The 26074-nt window shown below is 38.3% G+C and overlaps 2 protein-coding genes and 5 non-coding genes across 10 annotated transcripts; all 7 read left to right on the top strand.

The window, feature by feature from the left end:
- The first annotated feature begins 9250 nt into the window (after positions 1-9250).
- Positions 9251-12916, top strand: RPL17 (ribosomal protein L17). Of its 3 annotated transcripts, none has more exons than XM_016431388.2 (7): positions 9251-9328; positions 10609-10661; positions 10850-10890; positions 11385-11519; positions 11804-11902; positions 12332-12523; positions 12803-12916. In XM_016431388.2, the coding sequence occupies exons 2-7, from the start codon at positions 10622-10624 to the stop codon at positions 12848-12850; spliced, it is 555 nt and encodes a 184-aa protein (XP_016286874.1). In that variant the 5' UTR covers positions 9251-9328; positions 10609-10621; the 3' UTR covers positions 12851-12916. The 3 variants fall into 3 exon arrangements, with proteins under 3 accessions (XP_016286874.1, XP_001365329.1, XP_056680399.1); XM_001365292.5 differs by having other exon boundaries at positions 9311-9425; XM_056824421.1 differs by having other exon boundaries at positions 9317-9787.
- LOC130458646 (small nucleolar RNA SNORD58) lies at positions 10404-10470 on the top strand. Its single transcript, XR_008918055.1, has one exon. It is a non-coding gene; the product is annotated as a small nucleolar RNA SNORD58 (small nucleolar RNA).
- LOC130458648 (small nucleolar RNA SNORD58) lies at positions 10949-11015 on the top strand. The gene has a single exon (XR_008918056.1). It is a non-coding gene; the product is annotated as a small nucleolar RNA SNORD58 (small nucleolar RNA).
- Positions 11642-11708, top strand: LOC130458649 (small nucleolar RNA SNORD58). The gene has a single exon (XR_008918057.1). It is a non-coding gene; the product is annotated as a small nucleolar RNA SNORD58 (small nucleolar RNA).
- On the top strand, positions 12003-12068 carry LOC130458650 (small nucleolar RNA SNORD58). Its single transcript, XR_008918058.1, has one exon. It is a non-coding gene; the product is annotated as a small nucleolar RNA SNORD58 (small nucleolar RNA).
- On the top strand, positions 12560-12626 carry LOC130458645 (small nucleolar RNA SNORD58). Its single transcript, XR_008918054.1, has one exon. It is a non-coding gene; the product is annotated as a small nucleolar RNA SNORD58 (small nucleolar RNA).
- Positions 12917-14964: 2048 nt separating the features above from the next.
- C3H18orf32 (chromosome 3 C18orf32 homolog) lies at positions 14965-22493 on the top strand. 2 transcript variants are annotated; one of them, XM_016431389.2, is made up of 3 exons: positions 14965-15147; positions 21248-21436; positions 22131-22493. In XM_016431389.2, exons 2-3 carry the CDS (start codon positions 21272-21274, stop codon positions 22194-22196), a joined length of 231 nt encoding a protein of 76 aa, XP_016286875.1. In that variant the 5' UTR covers positions 14965-15147; positions 21248-21271; the 3' UTR covers positions 22197-22493. The 2 variants fall into 2 exon arrangements, with proteins under 2 accessions (XP_016286875.1, XP_007486726.1); XM_007486664.3 differs by having other exon boundaries at positions 14969-15131.
- The last annotated feature ends 3581 nt before the right edge of the window (positions 22494-26074 follow it).

The raw sequence follows: 26074 nt of genomic DNA, 5'->3' as shown, positions 1-26074 counted from the left end.
TGTTTTTGATGAAATGTATGGCATGGTCTTCAGTTCTCTCAACATCCTTCCATTTTCCATTCTGCTCCCCTTCACCCCACCAGTCCTCCAAAGCTCACAGAATTATTCATTTTTTTTCTGTCACAGAATTATTCTTATACCTTTTGATCAGCACGAAAATGTTTTAAATGAGATAAGTCTTTTCAATGCACTCTTAGTTCTGGCTCAGTAGTCAACAAAAAGATATTTTCTTCACCATGCAGATAGCAGACAGGAAAGTCACAGAATACCTGTCCTAGCCCTAAAATGGACAGCTTTTGCTCCACATGATGCTGCCAGAAACAGATTTACCAAATGCACATGCTTCCAGGGCCCTCATTGGCCAGTGATCTCATTACATAAATAAGTCAGATAAAAATGTATATCTGCCTCAGTAGTTTATTTGATGCCTAGTAGTTATATTTTGTGGATTCACCAGTCATTCCATCTGTTTCCATAAAAGTGTATCTTCCTTCTATACCACTTTCCAAAGGAGAGGAGCCAAGCCTGACCAGCATTAAGTAGAATAAAGTTCCTTCATTTATTTAAGACTCGGTTTTCTCTTCTGAAAAATGTGGGTTACAATAATTTCTTGTTCTATGAACCTTACAAAGCAGTTATGAAGAAAGGGCATTGTGAATCTGAAAAGTGAATGGCTATTGCCATACAAAATAGTGAAGGAAGCTGGGATGTTTAGACTGGAGATGATTATATTTAATTTAATGCTTCTTTCAAATATGTGAAAGTCTGTCAGGTGGCAGAGGGAATAAGCTTGTTCTCCTTGACCCCAAAGTTAAGAACTAGTACTAATAGGAAGAAGTAACATGAACAAGGCACGTTTATTTCAGTAACAGTTAGCTAACTTCCTGACTCTTGCTTGGCTCTAACCCACTGCTCCATCTTGATCTCTAGTTTCTAAATGATTCCTGGCTTCTGTCCCTTGGCATTGTCCAAAGGTAGAAGGAGCTTCCTTATTAAGTTGTGAACTCAGCTACTGAAAGAGCAGCAGGTGACCAATTAGGGATCTTGTAGAAGAGATTCCTACATTAGATGAGAAGTTAGACATGGTAGCCTTGAGAGGTAGCCTTGAAGGTCCCTTCAATTACATACTTTTTTTTTTTCCATCAGCACTGCTTGGGTTTAGGAAGAAAGGAAACTGGGGAAGAGGGAGAACAATTGTATTGCATTAGCACATCTTCTTTGGTCACAGACATAATAGCAACTGTGCCCTCCCCATCCCTGACCATCAGTCCCAGAAAGAAGAGATAATGTTGTCCATTTCATCATAAAAACACATGCTTTTGTTTTTCCTAAGAGAAAAAAAACTAATGAAGGAAATGCTGTGGCAAATTCTAAAAGGTGTCTGGACAAACATGCAGATTGTACAATGTCCCCTGAAGAGGCTGGCCAAATTCTCTTTTCAAGAGTATAAGGCTTTCCTGTCCTTATTTTTTGGCTTATCAGAAGCTAACCTCAACTCACTGAAGAAACTGTTTGTTACATGAAGGCTAGGGACAGAAAAATGAGGCAGGAGGAAAAAAAGGAAAGAGACAAAGCTAAGAGGGAAAACTATAATAAATATTCATCCAAAAATCTCAACAGAAACACAGCGTCCAGAGCAGTCAGACTAATCCATATTTGTTAACTGATTTACACAGCATAATACCACTGCAGCAGTTCAGGCAGACAAGTACTTTCCGGAAAAGGATTTATAACCTCAACTAAGAACCATTGTTTGGACAGAGTATTTCATTCCTATGGGGTCCTCCTTGACCTTTATAGTGGTCTGGGAGAAACACTGCAGCTTTGAGAAAGGTAGGGCCTATTATTTTTTTTTAATTGATCTCTGGAGATACACAAAGTGAGTGAAGCCTGAGTGGACATCATTAAAGATTACAAAATAGTTGTGTGTAAAATCATGTTTTTATAAATCAATTCTTATTTTAAATGCACAAGGGAGCTTCGCTATTTCATTTCTATTGCCATCACCCCAGTCCAGATCCTCATTATACTAGTCTGGGATATTGCAACAACCTCCAAGTTTATTTCCCCTCTGCCTCCAGTCTCATATTCCTCCAATATATTCTGCATGCCTGCCAGAAAAATCTTCCTAAAATTTCATTTCTGTCATGTCTATTATAGTGGGACCAAGTGGTAGCTCCAAGAGATAGGGTTAGGAACTCATTAGGAAAAAGTCAAGATCATTTTAGAGAATGTAGAGAAAACAGTCCACTGAAATTAGAGTAGTAAGACTTGGCATTAGGCTTGATTATAAGAGGGGCTTGTGGCTGAGAAGCCACATAGCATGGGGCTAGGCCTGCAGACATAGGTAATCAGGACAAAGACTGTTCAGTGGGGTGAAATGATCTGTCTCCCCTGAGGTGGTCAATGTGCTGTCCACTGAAGGAATATGGGACTGCTGTTGAAGAGCCAGCTCCCAAACCCCTTCTTTCCCCTCCCTGACCCCTAAGCCCAGGAGTCCCTGTCCCTCCCCCTCCTGACATATGCTAGGAACTGATAAGGACCCCAATCCAGGAATTATTAAAGGAATACCTGTTACACACACCCCCTCCAGGAACTGATAACGACCCTAACTGATAAGGACCCCAGCCCCAGGAGTTCTTGTTCACTCCTCCCATCCCAGGAATTCCTCTGCACTCCCTCTACCACAAAAGTGTATAAAAAGCCTACAAACCCCAAACTCAGGGCCAGCCATTTTTAGTGCTGTGTCCAAACTGCAGTTTGTGAATAAATTCCTCTTGTGTGTTACATTGTCGGTTATCATTTCATCTTTGGATTCAATTCACCAGGCACTTCACTGTAACTAAGCAGTAGTAGAGTTTTCTCCAGCTCCCCATCCCAACCAAAGGTGAAACAGCAACTGAGAGTCATCTTTTCTCTTCTTTCCATATGTATAGGTGGAGCTTTAAAAACAAAAACAAGTTCTCTCCAGAGGTGTGCTGGAACCAGCTTGAACTGCTTGGTTAAAACCATTGCTAAATTTTCAGTAGGAGCATTTATACCTTGGAAACTGACAAACCTACAAATCAAGACCTGCTTTATTTTTGTTGTTGTTGTTGTTGATTATAAACCTAAGAAAGTCATAGATGGACAATTCTGAGAGACTTATGACAAAGAATGCTATCCAACTGTTGGAGTCAGAATATTGTTGAAAGCATATAATTTTGCAATTGCTTATTTGGGTTTATGTTTTGGAGTTTTCATTTTATAAGATTACTCACAAAAATTAGCAATATGGAAATGTGTTTTATGTGATAATACATGTATAACCCAGAATTGCTTGCCAGCACTGGGAGGGGAGGAGGGAAAAGAGGGGAAAGGAGATAAGTTCAATCATATAACTTAAGAAAACGTGTTGAAATTTGTTACAACGTAATTGATAATAAATAAATGAATGAATGAATATTTTTACAAATATATAAGTAAAATAAAAATACAATATGCTTTTAAATGAGTTTGTCCCCATTGTCTGTGGACATGTGTTTAATGGAGACCAAAACTGAGGGAGCTTATACCTTTTGTAATTGTGGTGTCCCAAGATAAAGAGACCTCCCTCAATTATCAGCTATAGTTCAGTTTTACAAATAATCCTAAAATTTAAATTTGAGCCTCACATAGATTTCCCCTAGAAAAATTAGTCTATTGAAGACATGAAGATACTAGCGCAGTTCCTGAAAACAAAAACAAAAAAATTGCTTCTTTTACCCAAAGAAAGAAGAGTAGGAGTAACTAGAGAAAAAAAGTCCTACCTTTGAGCCAACAATGGGTATGGGTCTGGGGTGGTTTTTTTAACTCCATCCCTTTCTGGTGGTTGGGGAATTGAGAAGAGCACAGATTTTGCCAACTCCTCAAAGGACATCTAGTGTTTATATGTACATAAAACACATATGTATATATACATATATATGTATATATAAATGTTGTTGATACCATTGTCTTTATATCAGTTTTAAGCATTACTCTACAGATTGAGCCCTCCTTTGTGACAAAACAATTAAGCAAAAACATCCTGACGTATACATTTCTGACAATGTATACAATATTATGTTCTAGTAGTCCTTTACCTCTTTGCTTTGAGGGAAGAGATAGATGATTCATCTCTTCTCCAAATCCTTCACTGGTTTTCCATTACTCAAGAGTTTAAGTTCCCATTAATTATTGCAGTCATTTTTAGTTGGTTCTCTTGGTTTTCTTTCACTCTGTATCTATACCTATAATTCTTCCCACCTTTCTCCGAATTCAACATAGTCATTATTTATATATAGGAGCAGGAGGGAGAGAGGCCATCTCAATATATGGTTCTAATCCATTCTTCATTCAGCTACTGTGATCCTATCATGGCTTTGTTGATTGGGAAAAAAACACAGAAGTATTAAATAGTCAAAATCACTCTTTAATCAAGGGTTCAATGCAATAGTAGGCCTTGACACAGAGCTGCCCACCACAGGACTGCACAGAGTCCAAGAATTGAACTCTGGCCGCTCTGGACACTGACCACTGGGAGTGCCACCACGCTAGATGATGACTCCAAGGAACAAAAGAATTTGGGGAACCTAGATACCATTTGGGGAATCCAGGGGCAGGGAAAGATGACTGACTCTGCTATAGCTACAAAGAAAATGGGAGTGTTCAAACTACACTGACAGGACACAATCAAGCTTGGGAAAGGAATCATAGCTAGAGGCTAGGGTGTAAGAGAAAGGGCTGCTAAGGAAGGATACTAAAGGATGGTTCCTGCCCAGGTGTGGATCTTCTGGGAAAGGGTCTCAGTTACTATTGGGGAGACTACCTAAAACAAGAAGGGTCCTTAGCATATGCTTAGTCCCACCTAACTAGGATTGTCATTCACATGAGTGTCCCCCACTCAGTCTGAAACTGCTAGCCTGGGATTGCCTTCAGGGTGGATTCCCGTGGGAACAAGGAACAAGTACAAACTTTGGGGTCTCCAACCTACAAGCCAGTCCTGAAACCTGGGGTTCACCAGATCCCACCACACCACAAATTTGGGGTTCCTAGATTCCATGTTGATACCTTCTACTCAGTAAATTCCAGTGACTCTCTATGGCCTCAATCAAGGAAGAGATACAAAATGTTCTATTTGTATTAAAAGGCCTTTTTAACCTATCCTCCTCCCCTCCACCACCACCTCACCAATCTTCTGGCATCTTAGTCCCCACCACATGCTCCTCCATCTAGTGACATGGGCCTCCTGACTTCCACAAACAAGATAACACGTTTCTTGGCTCCATGCATTCTATTTTTCCAAACCAATTGCAAAACAGACCAGAGAAAGTATACATATGTAAATTTATATCTGACAACACAGACTGAAGGAGTTTTGCCACCAGGAGCAAGGGTGCTCAACTCAACCAAGTAGGAGAATCCCTGTTCTCACTGAAAAGGAAATTCTCTAAAGTCTCTAGGGTAGGAAGTTGGTAATAGGGACATGATGGAACTTCTAGCTCCTCTCGTGTCAGCTTTTTCTCAGTCTTTTTCTCCCTTTAGCAGCATGAGGTGAGGTTGGTGTTTTCCATCTTCCCTTTCAAATATAGACTGCAGAACACCCCAAAAAGATTGATGTTGCCTGGCGAGACTGAAAAGACTCCTCCTAGCTCTCACCAACTACTTCCCAATGCTCACATAGGACAGTGATCTCCACCAAGGAGGAAAGAATATTATATCAATGAGCTTTGAAGCTCTGGTCACATCGTTTTTTCATTCACCCTCTCAATCAAAGGGTGTTTACTTTGTTTCCGATTCTTTGCTGCCAGCTATCACAGAAAGTGCTGCTCTGATTATCTGAATCCTATCGATTATTCAGGACCCAGATTTAGTCTCACTCTTCACTGCTCCAACCCAAAGCAGTTCAGAACAGTAATTAATGATTTTATCCCAGATCCTGAACAATTCAAGAAGCCAATATTACCAGAGTCAGCAGAGGGCAGCAGAGAGCTATCCAAGTATTGAATGATGGCCTTTATTTCACCCAGATGGTGTTTCCTATTGTATGTGGGCAAGACAGCAAAATAAAGTTTCCCCACATAAAAAATTAGCCATTCTGGGAATGAGCTGGTCCAAAGAAAAAAGAATGTAGCAATGAGGTGGCAGCCAAAGGTCAGTCAAGGTCTAAAGGAAGGAATAGACAAATGGGAGGTCCAGAAAGACCCAGTATATTTTCAGCTTTTGAGACTTGAGTCACTTACATAAAAGTGACTATAGGGGGCAGCTGGGTAGCTCAGTGGGTAGAGAGGCAGGACTAGAGATGGGAGGTCCTGGGATCAAATCTGACCTCAGACACTTCCCAGCTGTGTGGCCATGGGCAAGTCACATGACCCCCATTGCCTAGCCCTTACCATTCTTCTGCTTTGGAGCCAGTACACAGCATTGACTCCAAGACAGAAGGTAAGGGTTTAAAAAAAAAAGTGACTATACTCAAAAGGCACTGCCCTCCCCACCCAAGTGAAACAAATTTGAGTATTTTTTTATTTAAAAAGGCATTTCTCACCTTTTTCTGTGTAAATACACTAATTGTGAAGGCAAAATTTATTTTTCAGACAATAGCATCATTAATAATTAATGTGATAAAATAATTCAAACACTCTTGCCCCATCATCAAATGACCCTCTTCTTCACCTACACTCAACATCACCAGTGACCCTCTTGCCTGTCCACTCATCCATTTGGCCCTAATCAAGGAAAATGATGAGGTTTTTGATTGTAAGAGGACCGTAAATGCAGGTGGTTCTGTGTTACATAACTATAAACCTTTCCCTGAACTTAAAAATATAAAATTATTTTAAACATAAAAATTGCTTCCATTTATTTATGGTCTTTACTTTTTCTTCTCATTCGAGTCCTCTCATCAGAAAGCTAATACCATAACTGAACCACTGTCCTCAGCATGCTTTCAAGCATTTTTGCTTTACTTCCAATATCACTAATAATTTTTTTCATTTATTTCCTCCAAGCTCATCAGGTTTATGGTCTGCCTCTGACTCTGGTCATTTAATCTCTCTGTTTCAGGTAATTTTCTAAGACTGTGAATTACTGAGTAGGCACCAAATCAATCTTAAATATAACAAATTTTGGGCTCAGAAAGGTTAAGTACATTTGAGCTCATCTCTTCTGTCTTCAAATAAGCATTAAAAGTAGCACTTTCTACTACATCACAATTTTTAAATTGATATTCTTTGGCTGTACGTTATCTTCATTTCTTCTTACCTTTCATCTTAGAATCAATTTGTTCCAAGGTAGAAGAGCTTGGCAAAGGCTAAGCAAATGGGGTTAAGTGACTTGCCCACCATCACATGGCCAGGAAGTATCCGAGATCATATTTAAAGCCAGGACCTCCTATTTCCAGGCCTGTCTCTCTAACCACTGAACCACTTCTGATGTCCCTCATCCTATTCATTTCTGAATATATTCTACCTCCTCCTTTACCCAGGTCTTCCCTTAAATCAAAGACAAAGGAAAAAAAAAAGGCAGTTCAGCAAAACAAACCAATATATCTACCATACCTGAGAGTAAATTCAATCCTCAGAGTGCCCCATCCCTGAAATGAAGGGAGACAGTTGCACTTTCTCATCTCTTTTTTCCAAGGTCAAACTTAGCTATCATAATTACAATGTTCCATAACCTTTCGTTGTACATTTTATACTGTTCTAGCCAGTACGCATAGTTTCCCTGGTTCTGCTTTCTCAGGTCATCTCCATTAGATCATTTGTGGATTCACTTGCTTCTCTAAAGTCTTAACATTCCTAATTTCTTAAGGAGCAACAATATTCCATTACAGATGAACTCACCCATAAAAAAGAGGAGGACAGCAGAGTGGATTAAAAACCAGAATCCTATTATATGCTGTTTACTAGATGGAGTAGAAACACAAAAGAAAAACATGATTTATCACTCAGTTATACAGGTAGATGGTTTGGGGTTGTGGTTTTTAAAAGATCACTTTATTATAAAAATGAATATTATGGTTTTAAGTGATAATATACATATAAACCAGTGGAATTGCTTGTCAGTTCTAAGAGGGGGGAGGTAAAAGGAGAAGGAGAGAATGCAAATCATGTAACCATGGAAAAATCTTCTTAAAAGATTCCATTACCTTCATGCAACAGTTTAGCCATTTAGCCATCCAAGTACATAATCCATTTAAAAACAGAACAAAACAAAATTTTAAAAAACCCTATTTAGTTGGGGAAATGTTATTAGCTCTAGTCTCAGATTTAATCTTGGATGAATACTTGGGTGTGGAAATTCCCTCCACCTATAATTAGTCAAAATCTGGATGAAGGAGTTTTTGAATGGCCTTGTGTATATAGGGTCAAGCAGCAAGTATGTGCCAAGCATAGAACTTTGAATCCAGGTCTTTCAAACTCTCATATCTACTCTCAAAATATTATTCTAAGTTGCCTCTCCTAGAACAGAAGTTTTGGGTTTTTTTAACCCTTCCATCTTAGAATCAATGCTATGTATTGGTTCCAAGGAAGTAGAAGAGCAGTAGGTAATGGGGGTTAAGTGACTTGCCTAGGGTCACACAGCTGGGTATCAGTCTGAGGCCACATTTAAACCCAGAACCTTCCATCTCTAGGCCTGGCTCTCAATCCACTGAACCATCCAGCTGCCCCTTGAACATAAGTTCTTAATCTTTTTTATGTCATGGATATTTTTGGCAGTCTGTCGAACCCCTCTAATAATTTAATTCAATAAACATAATTAAGCACCAACTATGTGCCAGGCAGTATGCTAAGCACTAGATAATGTTTTTAAATACATGAAATAGAATGAACAGAATTACAAAGGAAAACAAAGGTTATTGAAAACAAAAGTATGAGGCTTTTTTTCTTCTAAACTCTTTGGTCCCTCTGAAATCTATCAGGCCATGAACTCAAGGTTAGGAATCTTTGTCCTGGAAAAAAAGTTGTTAATGGTTTATTCCTTCCGTTCTGAACGCCCGTTTTGCCCCTTTTCTAATACCTTCTGCTTTTTAAATGTTTATATTTTAAAGGAAAGAGAGCCCTCTTTGTAACGAAGAACTCTTCAACATAAAAAGGCATCAATACTAACACCACTATCCCAATTTTTAAAAAAATCTTGAGATAAACAGACTACTTTAGATCCCAAAACTTTTAAAAACATTCTCCACCCCCTCCTCTCCTCCCTCGCCCCTCCCCTCTCTTCTCGTCCCGCCTTCAAAACCCGGAAGCTAGAACTCTCGCGAGAGAGGCGAGTTTTCATCAAGCTTCCCGAAAGCCTTTGCTCTTCCTCTTCCCTTGAGCCGCCCTAGGTGAGTGAAGCCACTATTTTTGGGCCGCGTCTCCAATCTACGGGATATCTCCACCATCGGCCCCTAGGGTTCCCCGAAGTGAAGGTCGCCGTGTAGGGTAAACTCAAGGCTTCCCTTTGGGCTCCCCATTTGTCTTCGGATAGCTTTGGTTCCTGTGCTGGGAGTGAGGAAGCCTTGGCCTCCCGTTTACAGCCGGAGCCTAGACCTAGATGGCGGCTAGCAGGGGGGAGGGTGGGGGGGGCGCGCCCTCCGTCATCCTTCCTCTCCCGTCGCCTGTCTTTGCCCCCGCCATCGGCATACTTGTGTGCGCTGGAGTCTCAGCCGGCACCACGTAGGTCGCTGGGTCCGTGCCGGTTGGAGGAAGGCAAGACTTCATTCCTGGACCTCGTGTGTGTTGCGGAGGAAAATTAGGGAGGGCAGGAAAAGACGGCCAGGTTACTGTAACTTCCCTACGTTGTGGTAAGGAGGACCTGAAGCGGGGAGTTTTAAAGAGTGTTTCCCTGGGCCCTTTTTTTCCTTTTAAAAAGAGGACTTGGGTTGGATTCCAGCCCTTAGTACCGGGGCTGGCGCACACCACAAGAGCCAAAGAAGTGTTTATGGACATTTTATGGATAGTCTTTTCTTCTTTATACAGTAAATCTTTATAGTTCTAAATCTGGTGTGAAATAGCCTTCTTGTGCTAGGGAAGACAGCCCTCCTGGGTTGAAAGTATCAGCGTCCTAACAAGCTTTATGAGTTTGGATGAAAATTGTTCGTATCCCATTCTGGAGTTTTTTGGGGCATTTCTTTCCAAGCTCATTAGCAGATGAGGAAGCTGAGGCCAACGGAGTTAACGTGACTTGCCCAGGGTCACACAACTAATAAGTGAGGTGGGATTTGGACATTTTTCTTACTCCAGGCCCTTGCTAACAATTGCAACCTGCTGAGATGCCCCCAAATTTACCCCAGCCCTAAATCAGTCATTCGGGTATTTGTTGGGTGTGTGCCCAACAGTATGAGGTATTAAGGAAATTTTAGGACTTGAAGAAGAAAGGTATTAGGTGAGTAGAAGTAGAATTGCTTTTGGAATAAGTGGCTGCAGTGATGACGATTCTTAGGACACCTTTGGATTAACCATGAAAACAATGATAATTCTGAGCAGCTACATCATTTAACTTGATGGGATTTTTAGTATGTGGTTCAAAATGAATTTATAAAAGTTCCCTCCCTATCCCCCAACATGTAACCTTGTGAAAAGATTGTCTAAGAAAGAATACTGAATTATTTCCTTTTTTCTCTAGGTAATCATTCAAGATGGTGAGGTATTCTCTTGATCCAGAGAATCCTACAAAATGTAAGTGAACATAAGATGTTAAAAGTGTTTTTATTGATGCCTTTTTACTTTCATCCTTTAAAACATTCATTAAAAATCAGTAATGCATCCTTCAGATGCCAATTCTCTACAACTAAAAATATAGATACTTTTAAGGTTTCTAAGCCACAATAAAGTGCCCCTCTACTAATTTACGCTCTTCTTTTCAGCATGCAAGTCAAGGGGCTCAAATCTCCGGGTCCACTTCAAGGTATGTGAAAATAACATGATTAGCTTCCAAAGTGTTTTCTTGGACTACATATTTAAAGCTGCAGTGATGACTTTTCTTAGGACACCTTTGGATTAACAATGAAAATAAAAACAATACTGAGCAGCAACTTTTGTTTTTACTTAGTTCACTAAGTGCTACACTGATTTTAACCAAAATGTTGAAATGGGACAAAAATAAGGGGAAAGTATAGAGTGGAAACTTTGGGATAGGTCTGATTACTCTATTTCATATTCCCAGTTTTCACTAACTAGAATCTGTGACCTTGAACATAATTTGTAAACTGAGCTTAAATTCTACCAAATTCTACATGCAAACATTTGGACAGCATAATGAGGAAGCGAAATATACAAACATGCATATATCAAAACATTCAGTAGGCCACTGTCACTGGATCAAAAGCTCTTACGGGGAGTAATCTTTGCTTTTCAAAACTGCTTCTTTCAATTCACTAATTATAATATCACCTTTTCCAGAACACCCGTGAAACAGCCCAAGCTATCAAGGGCATGCATATCCGAAAAGCTACCAAATATTTGAAAGATGTCACATTGAAGAAACAGTGTGTTCCTTTCCGTCGGTACAATGGTGGAGTTGGCAGGTGTGCCCAGGTCAGAATTCTTGATTTATTTGTGGAATTAATAAACTTTCTAAAAAAACATGTTAAAGAATCACATTGAGTAGAATAAGTTAAAATAGTCTGGTACAGTTTGCTTGCTTAAGCATTTCTTGGTTGCTATGATGACAATCTTAGGACACCTTTGGATTAAATAATGAAAAAAAAATATGTTCTGAGCAATTTACAAACCCTTGGGCATATTTGTAATTTCAGAGACATGTGCTAACTAGAGTGGTAATTAATAAACATTTTTTTGTTTGTGTTTTTTCATTTCAGGCTAAGCAGTGGGGTTGGACACAAGGTCGTTGGCCCAAAAAGAGTGCTGAATTCTTGCTGCATATGCTAAAAAATGCAGAGAGTAATGCAGAACTTAAGGTAGGCTAAAACAAAAACATGTCCATACCAAATGAATGTCATTTTGAAACTGGCTACTGTTGAGACTCAACTTTAAATGGTTATTACAAATGAGTTTTGGTGGCAGTGATGACTCTCTTAGGACACCTTTGGATTAAGCAATGAAAATAATTACTACCTGAGCCATCAAGTGGGAATTACAGCATAAAATTCTAGGCCAAGGTCCCTCGTTTTACAAATTGGGTAATTGAGTCCCAAACATTAAAGTAATGTCTTCTGTAACAGGGAATCAACTTGGTCAAATTATCTCAGTTTTAATCCTTACTCTACTGAGACCTGGTTGATTTGGAGCATCTCTTTGGGCCTAAGGACTATTTTCATGTTTGAGATTCCGTTTTAAATACAGGCATTAATTATATTTCCTGATTTTAATCTCTTCCCCCCATCCAGGGTTTGGATGTGGATTCTCTTGTCATTGAGCATATCCAGGTTAACAAAGCTCCCAAAATGCGAAGACGGACTTACAGAGCTCATGGGCGAATCAACCCATACATGAGTTCCCCTTGCCATATTGAGATGATACTTACTGAAAAGGAGCAGATTGTTCCTAAACCAGAAGAAGAGGTTGCTCAAAAGAAAAAGGTAAAAAAAAAATTATATCACTGTTGAGATTTCTGGTTGCTATGATGACAATCTTAGGACACCTTTGGAATAACCATGAAAAAAAACATGTATTCTGAGCAACCCTGATCCCATTCTTAAATTTTCTAGCACACTGAAATGACACTTAGCTTCTGATTTGTAAAAAAAAAAAAATTTTTTTTGTTTTGGTTGGAGCATAATGGAATGAGAAATCGATTTTTATACTGATTTAAAAAACCATTTGATAGTTAATAAAAAAAATTTTTTTTTCTCCCCCAGATATCCCAAAAGAAACTGAAGAAACAAAAACTTATGGCACGGGAGTAAATGTGATATTATCAAGCAAATAAAAGCAAAATGAAAACATTTGTTACAGTAAATATTTTTAAATTCTTTCCTTGTAAAGTGTTTATTCTTACCACAAAAATGTTGTACATGTGTTAGAGCCCTTTTTTTTTTAACTTGATGTTTGATTTATACTCTTAATGGCTATTTTAAATAACAACTTTGGTCATCGGTGTAGTCACTACAAGGGTTCTGAAAGTTACTGACCTGTATATATTCTTCAGCTTCACCAATTATGGCTGGGGGGAGGGGTTGTAAATGAAATAGTAAGTAGAGATTTTGACACAGGCAGCATCAAAATTAGGCAAACTAATGAAATCATTAAGTACATTTGTCACAAAGTACTATATAAACATCTATTTTTCACTGCTAGAGTATTGTAAACTGCGTTCCTAGATTGGAGATGCTCTCATCCAGCTTTGAAACCTGTTGTGCCGTGGTTGCATTAGTGTACATAATCTATAAAAATATGCACATTAGGGTAATGGGTGTATGTTCAGAATATCTGCTTTAAGTACACAATCGAAATAACGCTTTGGGCAGCTAGGTAGCATAGTGGATAAAGTGCCCTGGAGTTCAGAGGATGCAGGTTCAAATTTGGCTAGCAGTGTGGCCTTGGGTTAGTCGCTTATTCCCAATTACTTAAGCCTTGCTGTTCTTCTATCTTAAAATTGTTAAAAGAGAAGATAAGGTTTCTTTTTTAATGGGTTAGACAGCTTTTGTACAGCTTTTCCCATTTCTGGTCTTGTTCTATAATTGCAAGTCTGCAGCATGATTTTTTTGTTGGTTTTTTTTAGTCATTTCCCCCAAAATTCCTTAATGTTTTTAAAAATATTTTTTATCAGTCATCACTTGAGTTGTGTTAACTTTTTTTGAACTTTAATTTAGATCTTTTTTATGCACTGAGATTCTTTTCCATTATTGCCCTAATAAGAGTATCAGTAATCCTGTGGCTTATTATCCTGTTTGGCTGAATGCTTACTCCCTATCTTCTAATCTGTCATAGGGAACCCAGACCCCCCAGCCTCTCAAAGGCCATTCTCTATTGTGGGCCAGGGCCAGGCCCCTCATAATCCTGCTGAGGGAGGTAATTTTCCATGTTTGAAAGAGTAAGTGGCTTCCAGGCAATATTCTTTGGGTTCATATTCAAAAGTTAGCAATTTGCCCAGTTCATGTTAGCAATTGGGACAGGGACTGCTAAATCTTAAGTAGCACTGACAATTTTGGCAGGCAGAATAATTAAGCAAAAGCTTAAGCAGTGACTTGAACTCTTTAAAAAATTTTTTCTTTAGCAAACTAGACACAAACTTTTGGAGAATTTCTAATCTTGGGGTCCAAGAACCCAGCCTATCTTTTCGGCCTCATTACTCCCCATTCAACCAAGAGGACTTCACATAGTACATCTTCATTTCCAAATGCACTCCCTATTAAAATATTTTATTGCAAGATTCGCGTTTGTATTATTTGTTTACCAATTGAATAAATACATGACTGAAAAAGCACCAAGCACAATAGTGCTGATAATAAGGGAGATACAGAGACAAGGGGTCCGTTGGAGTTTGAGGAGAGTGCTAGAGCCCATCCAGGAACGAAAGGGGTGGGAAGGAGCAAACATGGGTTCTAGTGTCTAGGTCTGATTTTTACTGATTGGAAGGTCAGAAAGGCGGCCACCAAATAAGTCATGTGGGAGTTTGTACGCTTCGTTTCTCACTTCTCGACCGGGGGGGGGGGGGGGGGGGGGGGGAGGGGGGATGCAAAGCTAAGTAGCTAGACGGGGATTATTGATATTCCGTCCACCTAAAGCTCACGATTCTCAATAATTGCGTGAAATAGAACATAAAGGAAACTAATAAATACAAGAGGTGGGGTTGGGGGCAGGTTAAGTTTTGAGGGATTTTTGTCCCTAAAAGGCCCAAAATCGTGGGACCTTTTCAACCTATCTCTTGCCCACTACTCCACGTGTCCCAGATTATCCAGTCCGCGGCGCCCTCTTAAGTCTTCTGAACTCGACTACTTCCAGAGGATTCGGGGCATTCTGGGAGTTTTGGTTCCGGAACGTCACCAAGACAACGGAGGGAGATGAGGCAAGACTATATCACGTGGCAAGAACGGGGCGGGCGCTGTGGTCTGACGACGGGCCTCTTTCTCCCGCCTCCCCATTGGCCTCGCTGTGATCTCGGAAGTGGGGGCGCTTCCGTTCCAGTTTCTCTGTTTCCTGGGTGAACGGGGCTGGGGCAGCGGTAGCGGTTCAGGCGGTCTATCGGTGGGTCAGTGGGCCGGTGCGTGAGGGGCCGGGGTCGGGGGTTGTTGCGGGACCCGCAGTATGGGAGAGGAGAAAGGTAGCGCCAGTCTTGAAGACGGACGGCAGCGGCTGGGAGCGGGCGGGCCTAGACTTCAGCCGTTGTCAGGGCCAGGGCGCCTTCCTCTGTGGGTTCGAAGGACCCCGGGACTCGGGGCGCAGCCATCTCCAGTTTTCCGATAGCCCCCCTGGGCTTGACTGCCACTTGGGCCTTGTCCTTCCACTCTTTCCAGTTCCCTCACCCCCGTTCTCCGTGCCACCCCGATCAACCTTCTTATCCTACCGAGTTGGTCACTTGACTTCCTGACCTTGGCCTTTTGTCTCAATTTCCACATTATCTACCATTATCACCTTTCCCCTCCATTCCCTTGCTCTGCAACTATTTCCATTTCATCTTTCCTGATCATCTCTCAAGGAATCCCTAACTGTCTTCCTGTACCCTAAAACTTCAACCATCTCCATTGCACTTTGTACTACTCTACCATTCACTTTCTTCATCCTCATCAGCTCTCCCCAAGCCTAGCTTTATTGTCTCCCACTAGTTCCTCGTCTTTCAGAGTCTCTAATAGTAATAGTTTAATATAGTTTAAAGTGTTTTCCTCACAACAACCCTTTGAGGTGGGTAGTGCAAGTATGAGTTCCAGTTTGTAGGTAAGGATACTTGGAAAAGGCTGAACTCAAACATATCCTATGGACAGTCAGTCATATTTTTTCTCCATCGGGATAGGTGTCTATCAGAGATTAATATCAGTTTTTAAAGAATTTAACTAGTTCTTGGGCTTTTTATAACCAGGAAAATTAAAATCTTCCATGTCAATTTTCATTTAGCTAGGCATTTTCTATTCCATTATATAATCTGGAAGATGTAAAGTTTTAAAGACTTTAGGTGCTAGAGAAAAGTAATTTTTAAATAATAGCTAGTTTTTATAATATTTTAAGTTAATAGAGCGAACATTCTTGAAAAGGTAGATGGTAAAATTATTATCCTCATTTTACAGATAAAACTGATGTACGTTGTGCTTAAATTACTTGTTCATGGTTTAATGCAGCTAATATGTATGAGAAGTGATATTCAAATCTAGGTCTTCTGACTTCAAATGTGTATTCTTTCCATTAGTCCACATTTGCCTATATAGTCAAACTTACAAATAGTTTCTCATTTTGCAAGATTGGAAGCTATGACCAAAGAGATTTCTATGTTGATTTGTTCAGGATCCCCTAGAATCAGAAACAAGGTTTGAGTCCAGGTTCTCTTTCAAGTTCAGCACTCTTTCCACTATTCCATGGTGTCATTATAATGTTTAAAACTTTCTAGTTTTAGAATCCTGTCCTCACAATTTTTTGACTCAATGATTTAATGAAATCACAAATATGAACCAGAAAGAAGTATTTCATACATACTTTATTCAACTCTAGACCTTTTTTTTTTTAACCTTTACCCTCCATTTAGAATCAATACTAAAAATTGGTTCCAAAGCAGAGGAGTTGTAAGGGCTAGGCAATTGGGATTAAGTGACTTGCCCAGGGTTACACAGCTAGGAAATAGCTGAGGCTGTGAATCCAAGATGTCTTGCCTCTAGGCCTGGCTCTCAATCCACTGAGCCTCCTAGCTGCTCTACCCAGATCTTTTTTTCTTCTCTATGTCTCTTTTTTTAAGTGATATTTGGCAGTATACCAAGTGGATAAGCAGGACCTTTCCTTAGCTTTTAACAAGAACACAGCTTTTGTCTTCTTACTTTGTTCTATTAGAGAAATTAAGGGGTAAGGTTAGAGTACTAAACAAAATTTAAAAATTAAAAGTATTCATGTATTTTCAGATTCTGTGTCTCCTATCACTTAAGAGAAATCTGTTTATAACTGTGATTTAGACCAATTTATTACCTTTCCTCAACTATGCTTTACTACTTCCCTAGATCTTATCGTTTGTGTACTTTCTGGGAACATGAATTCAAATTCTAGAGATCACAATAGAAAATAAAATCACTTTTTTAGCATTCATTATGCAAATTATAAAGTACTTTTTGTTAAAAATCCTAAACCACTTCTCTCTTCCCCCTACACTCAGTACTACCCCTAATCCGGAGCTTAAAGTTTAGTACTTTTTAAAAAAAAACTTTTACTTTCTGCCCTAGTAACTACTCTAGAACCAGAGGGCAAGGGCTAGGCAATTGAGGTTGTGTCTTGCCCAGAGTCATACAGCTAGGAAGTATCAGAGGTCATATTTGAACCCAGGTCTTTGAAACACCAGGCCTGGTGCTCTTTTCTGCTGTGTTACCTAGTTGCCCCAGTATCCTTCCTCTACTGTCCTGCTACTCTCAGACAGAGCAAAAAGTCTCCTTGGTTTCAGTGAATATTTTGCAAAAAAAAAATTAAAGCTCAAAGCCAGATTTTTTGCAGTCTTCTTACTCATCCTAAACAAAGTTTCAAAAATTTGTACCAAAATTCTAAGGATTAGAAATAGCTTTTAAACAAAAAATTAATATAATGTACACCTACAGTTTTATCTTCTTCCTTAGTTTTTCCATCTTAAAAAAAAATGCACTTCTGCAACTTAAAAAAAATGTTTATAGGTATCTCTTGTATTTACATCACCTTTTCCAAATATATTCCTCTGTCCTCTATCCAGAGAGGCATTCCTTGTAAAAAAAGAAAAAGAGAGCAATTAAGCAAAGCTTTTCAACATATCAGCTGAGTCCAAAAGTACATGAAGTGCTCTACACTCATAGTGAGAATCTTAGTTTTTCTGGGTCTCTGGTTCCTCAACTGCAAAATGAAATGGTGTGACTAAATTACCTCTAAGGTTCCATTCAACTCTGATTCTCAGATTATGGCAAGTAACAGACCCTCCTTTTTTTTTTTAACCTTCCCTCTTGGAATCAATACTGTGTATTGGTTCCAAGGCAGAAGAGTGGTAAGGGCTAAGCAATGGGGCTTAAGTGACTTGCCCAGGGTCACACAGCTGGGAAGTGTCTGAGACTGAATCCAAGATGTCTTGTGTCTAGGCCTGGCTCTCAATCCACTGAGATATCCAGCTGTCCCCTTTACAGACCCTTCTAAATAACCATTAACTTGCTATTTCTATTTAGGACGCAGCTCTTAAATTAAAGGTGGCACAGAATTGAGTAAGTTCCATTTACCACACCATAATTAACTCCCCTTGTGTATATATATATATATATATATAGTTCTACATTTTCACATAGGTTTTGTTTTTTCATTTTTCCCCTTTTCCTAACCTCATCCCAAGTGTTTGTAAGCTTCCTTCTATCATATTTATCTGGCATTTTATAAGAAGTACTAGCCTAACTAGAGTTTGGGATTTTAATTGGATCATGGAGTTTTAAAGTTGAAAGTCAGAGGACTTAAGAGAGTCCATTTCCCTTATTTTACAAATGACGAAACTTAAGGGCCAGAAAGCTTAAGGCTACTTTCTCAAAGTCTCACAAGTAATGAGAATTTGAGTTGGGCCTCCAAATCGTATTTCTCTTTCCATTATACTTTTCTTCCTTTTTTAATTGCCTATTTAGGTAAATGACACATCCCTCATTCTCTTAATTAATAAGCTAATTTTTTTAGGAGGAGAACATACTCATTCTATTTGTTAAAGTAGTATATTCCTGGTTCTTAATTTTTGAAAAAACCAAGTGATTTTAATAATTCATGTCTACAAAAAATGGAATTTTTAAAAAATGTATTTCATGTGAAGTTCATTTTGTTTTTAATATGGGTTCTTGACACAGTAAAAATATTGTAAAACTTAGAGAAAGTTTTTTTAGGTTTTAAAAGATCTTTCTGATGTTTCAAGTAAATCAGAAATTGAAATATTATCATACATGTATGTGACACTTAAAGGAGAGCACACTAAACTGCACTACTCTATTAATGCTAATTTCCAACTATAGATTTTATTTTAAGAAACTTTCTTTAAAAGGGCAGAACTAATTAGAGGCATTGCCTGGTGGGGGTATTTCAGGAAGATTGAGGAACCTTAGAGATCATCTAATCTAACCTCATTTTACAGATGAAGAAACTTAAGAATTAGAGAGATTTAATGGCTTGCTGAAGGGTGGGTTACATAGTTAATAAGTTAGCAGTTGAGGAGGATTTAATGAGGAAAATAAGTATGTTGAAGAAAGATTTCATGCACAGGTATATATGCCTTATATAGTATACATATTTCTTTAAATTAAACTAAAGCGCTAATTTTCTTTTGAAAAATAATTCTCTTTTGAATTCTTTTGTAAAGAAACCAATGCTATTTATAAAATGATTAATCACTCCCTCACTTTTTCTTCCAGAAACCCAAATATCCATAGATCAGATTTGGTTTCAATATGCCAGTGGTGTTTTTTGGAAAGCTTTAAGTCTGCTAGTATGTGCTATCAGTCATTGATTATATAGTTATGGTATTAATGCATTTGCTACTTGTTTTATGCAAAACTAAGAATAAAGTGCTTAATGTTTGGCATTTAATGCATTTTTAGCCACAGCTTTGAAATTTTAGTTATTTGGCAGGACTCCCAAATCTTTTCTATGGGACTGAAAAATTCCCAGAAAACTAAAAATCTCTTTGTAGAAATTTCCAAACTCTGGTATTATAGCATGTTGAGTTAGTTTTACATGTTAACTTATTAAAAAGTCATAATTACATTATGGAAGCAAAAAGTAAAATAATTTCAAATGCGTTGATGATTCCAAGGCATTCTAAGATGATATAGTAGCTTCCCAATTCATCTCCAGCTTTAAAAATCTTTTCTCACTGATCTATCCTCCTCATAGCCCCTAAATTGATTTCCCTAAAACAAGGCTGATTATATTACTCCCCTATTCAAGAAACTCCAATGGCTCCCTCTTGACTCAAGATTAAATACAAAATCCTCTCGTTTTTAAAGCCCTTCATAATCTGGCTCCAGCCTGCCACTCCAGACTTATTACACATTATTTCCTTCATGCACTATTCACTTCAGCCAAATTTTCCTTCTTTCTGTTCTGCTCTCAAGGCATACTAACTCCCATTTTTGTGCCTCTGCACGAGCCATACCCCATTCCTCACAGAATGTAACTTCCTGAAAAACTTGGCCTAAAAGCTGGGAGGCCTAGCTTGAACCTTCCTCCCCTGTCACATTTGCTAATACTCTTTTCCTGAATATTATTCTCTACATATTTAGAATTTAATTTTTTCCCTTCATATATGTTTTCCCCTATAAAATATAACTTGAAGAGTGGAAAAGGTTTCATTTTTGTCTTTGTATTCACAAAACCAAGAATGTAGTAGACACTCATTAAATACTTGTCAAAGCTAGTATTACCTTCTGAGTCAGCAAAATATAAATTTCTGTTAATGATGTTTGATTTTATAAACATTTTTTTTAAATGAATAACTCATTAATCCCTTTGGACTTTAGGTTCCTGAGCTTGGCAAAGTAGATACTCAGCTAGACTTGGAGTCAGTAAGACATTGGTTTAAAACTTAGCTCTTGCTAACTGTGACCATGGATAGGTCATTTAACTTCTTTGAATCTCAGTAGAGATTGCATTAGGCAATTTTATGAGGTCCCTTATAGATCGTCTCTGTTTCTATATTTGGTGCTGTGTAATTAGGATTTGATCCCAAGGACTCTCTCTCCTAGCATCCTACTTTCCTTCTCACCATATTTCCTTATGTTTTGGAGATAAAGTGTATGTGCGACCCCACCCCTCTTTTCACACAAAGGCTGCTGGGAAAGCTGGCTTTACTCTGGCGTTTACTTCTATCCTTTCATTTCTTTTACTTCAAGTGATTATGAATAAACATTATAAAATATTGTGGGATATTAATTTTAATCTTACAGTGCATTATGGTAACTCTTGGTTAACCAGAATTTATTAGGACACATATTCCATAACCATTCCAAGTAACAGTGCACTATATTTAATTGGTTCATTGAGTTCTTGGTTTTAGCCAAATCGATTCTTGGATTTATACTGTAGTTTTTTTCCTCCAAACATTATGCTTTAAAAAAAAGACAAATCTAAGAGAAACCTAAGCATGTCATTACTTTTTTACAAATCCATCGTTTGCACTTTTTTTATATCTACAGTTCAGGGCAATCAAGCCTGAGGCAATGGTGTGCATTCCTTGTATCGTCATTCCTGTCCTCCTTTGGGTCTACAAAAAATTCCTGGAGCCATATGTATATCATCTAATTTCACCTCTTGTTAGTCGTCTATGGCCTAAAAAAAGTCTACAAGAACGCTCTATTGAAAAACAAGACAAAGGAGACTGTAAGGTAAAAATTTAATAATATACAAAGAAGTAGAGCAAGTAGCTAACAAGTGATGGCTTTTGACCCTTGTTTTTAAAAGCAAGATTTAAGATTTTCTTCACACACCCTAAAGCTTCAGTAATGTTTTTAACTCAGTCCTTTTTGGGGGATAAAATATTTACCAAAAAATAGACACTGGATTTTTAAAAACACTTAACATTTCTTTTTTAAGAGTTGTCCTTTGAAAGATGGATAGTTTTTGAATAATCAATATGCAAGCACTTAGATTTTTTTCATCAGTTTTCTGCTGCTTTCCATAGAAAAGCCATACGCAGAGAGAGTTAGTTATATTTATCACTAATCGGTTAGTGGAAAGTAAAAGCAGTGATACTAAAAATTAGCCAATTTGTGTGATAACCTGTAAAAGAAGTTGAGGTATAGAAGGATAAAGTATAAAAAAAATTCTGAATTGAAATGACTAAACTATTTCTGGGTATTCTTTGTTGCACAAATGTATATATATTTATAATTAATACTAGTCATATTAGCATGTATGATTTTAAGTTGGTTGTGCTATACTGGATCATTTTTATCTTTTCAGTATTAGACTGGAAGTAAAATTTTGTTCAGATTTGGTGTTCCGATTTTTTTTAAGGGAAATTCTTGTAACAAAAGTATTGATGCTATAATAAATTCATATCTCTGTTTCTTATTACAGATTGCAGGCACAAATGGAATCTCTACACCAGAACCAACAGAAAGCTGCAACAAAAAGATAGATTAAAATAATTTGACCAAAGGATGTCTTTGCTTTAAAAATGGAACTGATGATATGCAACAACTACTCTGATATTATCTTTCATACTTTTCTCTGAGACCAGATATGGGGTAGATATTTTAGAGATCTCCCTAATATACATAGTATTTCTATTTAAATGTTTAAATTATATTTAATTACCTCATTCCTATTCTTTTTCCTTAATGAAATAGTTTTCATCTCTATTATTGTAAATAACCTAAAGTTTCTATTTTAGGTTAACTTGTTTTAACAACACAAATAAATAGAAATTCACTCTAATAATACTTTGCATTTTTCTTTCAGTCATTATAAATCCTCAAACCCCTAGCATTCATGTGAATTTAACCGCAACACTATTCTATCACTTTCTTTAACTTCAAAAGGATTCTCTTGCAATATAATTTGAGATAATTTCAGATGATAAAAGATTTTATTATGAAACATACATATTATGAAAATATGAAATAATATGTATGCTAGGTTTTTTACCTGTGAACTACAGCAATCAAATGAAAAAAAATTGCTAACGAAGAATAGGAAAAGAATTATTTCCCAGCTTTCCTGGGAAAAGTAGTGAGATATATAGTATTCTATTGATCCTTCTCTTGCTTTGAGTGGAAAGAGAATGGGGATGAATGAGAGACTAAGAACTGAGAAATACTTAGGTGAATCTGTGATCTCATTGATGCAACTTGCAACCCATTCATGCCTCCTATCCTATTTGACTTTTTCAGGTAAGTTTCTAAGGATAGTCTGTCCATCCAGCGTTTTGGAGGCCTTCCTCACTTTCACTTGACATCATGAAAACCACAGAGCACAAGGGCTATCTGGTAGTTAACCATTCCCCACTGTTGCCACAGGACTAGTCCGTCTTTTACAGTCAGCATTTCCTGATGACACACTTTATACTACTTCTTCAGTTACTTTTTTGTTAATGAATTTCACCTTCCTCACCCCCGCCAGGTACTGTTTCCATTGCTGTCTGAATTTCCTCATCTGTAAAATGAGCTGGAAAAGGAAATGGCAAATGACTCCATGATCTTTGCCAAGAAAACCCCAGTTCCACCTTGATTGAAAATTTATGTATCCTGCCTCTTAGAGCACCCTGCATAACCTGCATGTTTCACCCTTCTCCCTCCTTAAGCAGTTTAGTAAAAACATAGAAATAGCAAGAATAAAGCTTCTGCATGGACTAGTGCCCTGCTCTGTGTGGCAGTGCGCTATTGCAGCAAGTTTCCCATCATTACAACCCCTAATGAAGCTTATTAGGCTGTTCCATCCTGGCTTTTTGTGGGTCCTTCCTTGGAATTCCTACATTACCAGAGGATACGGTGCCAGATCTGGATCTAGGAAGATTCATCTCGAGTTCAAAAGTGTCCTTAGATACTTACCTGGGGCAAGTCACAGTTTGCCCTGTTGCCTCAATTTCCTCATCTGTAAATGAGCTGGAGAAGGAAATGGAAAACCACTCCAGGATCTCTGCCAAGAAAACCCCAAATGGGGTCATTCGGAATCAGACATGACTGGAATGACTGAACAGCTACAAAGAAGATACAACAGGTCCTTTTGTGGCCTGATTTGCAACAACCATAAGGAAGTGATATTTAACCTAAAGAGAAGACTGAGTGGATACTTAATAGCTGTCTTTTAAGTACTCATGAACAAAGGAATGGATCTCCCTGCTTGATCTAAGGTGGAGAAACTTAGCAATAAGTAAAAGTTGTGAAGAGGCAAATTTAGGTTTGGTGTGAGGAAAAATTTCCTAAGAGTGGAATCACAAAGGGGAAGGGGATCACCCTGAGTGAGAGTGAATTTTTCCTCAATAGCAGTTTTCAGTCAAAGACTCAGACTACTTGTCAAGCATGATGTTGAGGAAATTGTTGTTTAGGTAAGGGTTAGACTAGATGCCCTCTGAATTCCCTTCTAATTCTCAGATTCTGTGACATGCTCTTCTTCAGAAAAATATCTGTAAACCAGTATTTCTGAACATCAACATTTTTACCCATTTTATTATGCCTTTAATCTGGAATCTCACATAATAGCTTTCAAAGACTGCCATTAAGTAGCCTCTGCTGTCCAACCTAAATATAGCTTAACATCAAATTTGCTTTAGTATTAAGATATTTTTCAGGATTCACTATGTCATTTCTTGTATTATATTTATTTGTTGTATTATTTATTTGCTGTCTTTAGAGTGGAGCAGTAGTTTACCCTTTCCTCCCCTCCCCCCAAGGCTAGAACAGTGTGAGGCTTTTGGCTAACTGAGTCCATTAGCAGAGACAAGATAAGGGGCATCTGGCAGGAATATTTTCGTTAAGACTATAGAAGACAGGAAGACAAGCCATCATGGCCCTCTATAGTTCTAGTCTTATGTCCTCACATCCCATGCCCAGGCAGCTCTACTCTCATTCTACTTACTCCTCAGGAATCTCCTCTATTAAATATAAATACCCAGGGGCAGCTAGGTGGCTCAGTAACTTAAAAGCCAGGCCTAGAAACAGGAGAGTCCTGGGTTGAATCCTGGCCTCAGACACTTCTTAGCAGTGTAATCCTGGGCAAATCACTTGAACCCCATTGCCTAGCCTTTATTGCTCTTCTGCCTTTGAACCAATACACAGAACTGATTCTAACAGAGAAGATAAGGGTTTAAAAAAAATGTAAACCCATTTGTTGTTCAGTTCTTAAAGTTGTGTCTGACCCTGTGAGAGGTTTTCTTAGCAAAGATACAGGAGTGGTTTGCTATTTCCTTCTCCATCTCATTTTACAGATAAGGAACCTGAGGCAAACAGGGTTAAGTGACTTGCCCAGCGTCACACAGCCAATGTCTGAGGCCAGATCTGAACTTGGAAAATAAGTATTCCTGACTCCAGGCTCAGCACTTATCTGATGCACCACTAGCTGCCTTTATTTAAAAAAAAAAACAACAGAGGAATGGTCCTACTTTCATCACTATATTAGCCTCTGTCTTGACAGAGATTAAATGACAACAGTTGAGGACAAGAATGGGACTTAGGATAGCCCATAGGAGTAGAGAGAAGGAGTAATAGACAAGAGAAGGAGACGTTAATGAATAAATAGGCAATCTCTACATTTCTGAAACTGTACTTAGAACTTACTTTTACAAATACTAATCTAGTATCAAACTTTTTAGTTTTGTTATTTATGTGAGAGAAAGTGCAGCTATTATTTTGACACTGTTGCCAATTTGCTATCTGAACTTCAACACTTTGTATTACGAGGTATCCTTCAGGGAAAAAGGAATAGCTACAGTATTTCCACTTGTTCAAGGAGTATTCCTTGAACATCTCCTATGTATACAACATTACTAGATGGTTTGGGAACTCCCAAGATGTGCGATGAAGTTCCTGCCCTCAGTGAGGTTATATACACGTATATATCTGATGGAAAGATAGAATATAATTATAAGAATATGCTAGTTGGGTTGGGGGATTCAGAAGGGGACAGACCACTTCTGGTACTTCTGGTTGGAAGGGATCAGAGGAGTTACAAAGAGATGGCATTTGAGAAAGACTTTGAAGGATAGAAATATTCATCTAAAGAACATGGACCACTGCCAAACACCCTTCCCCAAACCTTCCCATGTCTACCAGAGCTTATCTCATTGCCATCCTTTTTTTAAAAAAATCCTTACCTCCTGTCTTAGAACTGACTCTAAGTATTGGTTCCCAGACAAAAGATAAGGGCTAGACAATGTCTTGGGATGTTCAAAAGAGGAGCTGGATGATGAGGTCTCAAAAATGTAAATAGGTACCTGGGCCAGGAGTGTCCATTTGTTTTATAATAGTCAAGAGAGCCATTTAACCATAATTAGGATGACTAGTCAATTATTTTTAAATTAAGAA

The sequence above is a fragment of the Monodelphis domestica genome, chromosome 3 (genome assembly GCF_027887165.1).
Source record: "Monodelphis domestica isolate mMonDom1 chromosome 3, mMonDom1.pri, whole genome shotgun sequence".
Taxonomy (NCBI): Eukaryota; Metazoa; Chordata; class Mammalia; order Didelphimorphia; family Didelphidae; genus Monodelphis; species Monodelphis domestica.
This window is presented reverse-complemented; position numbering and strand designations above follow the sequence as displayed.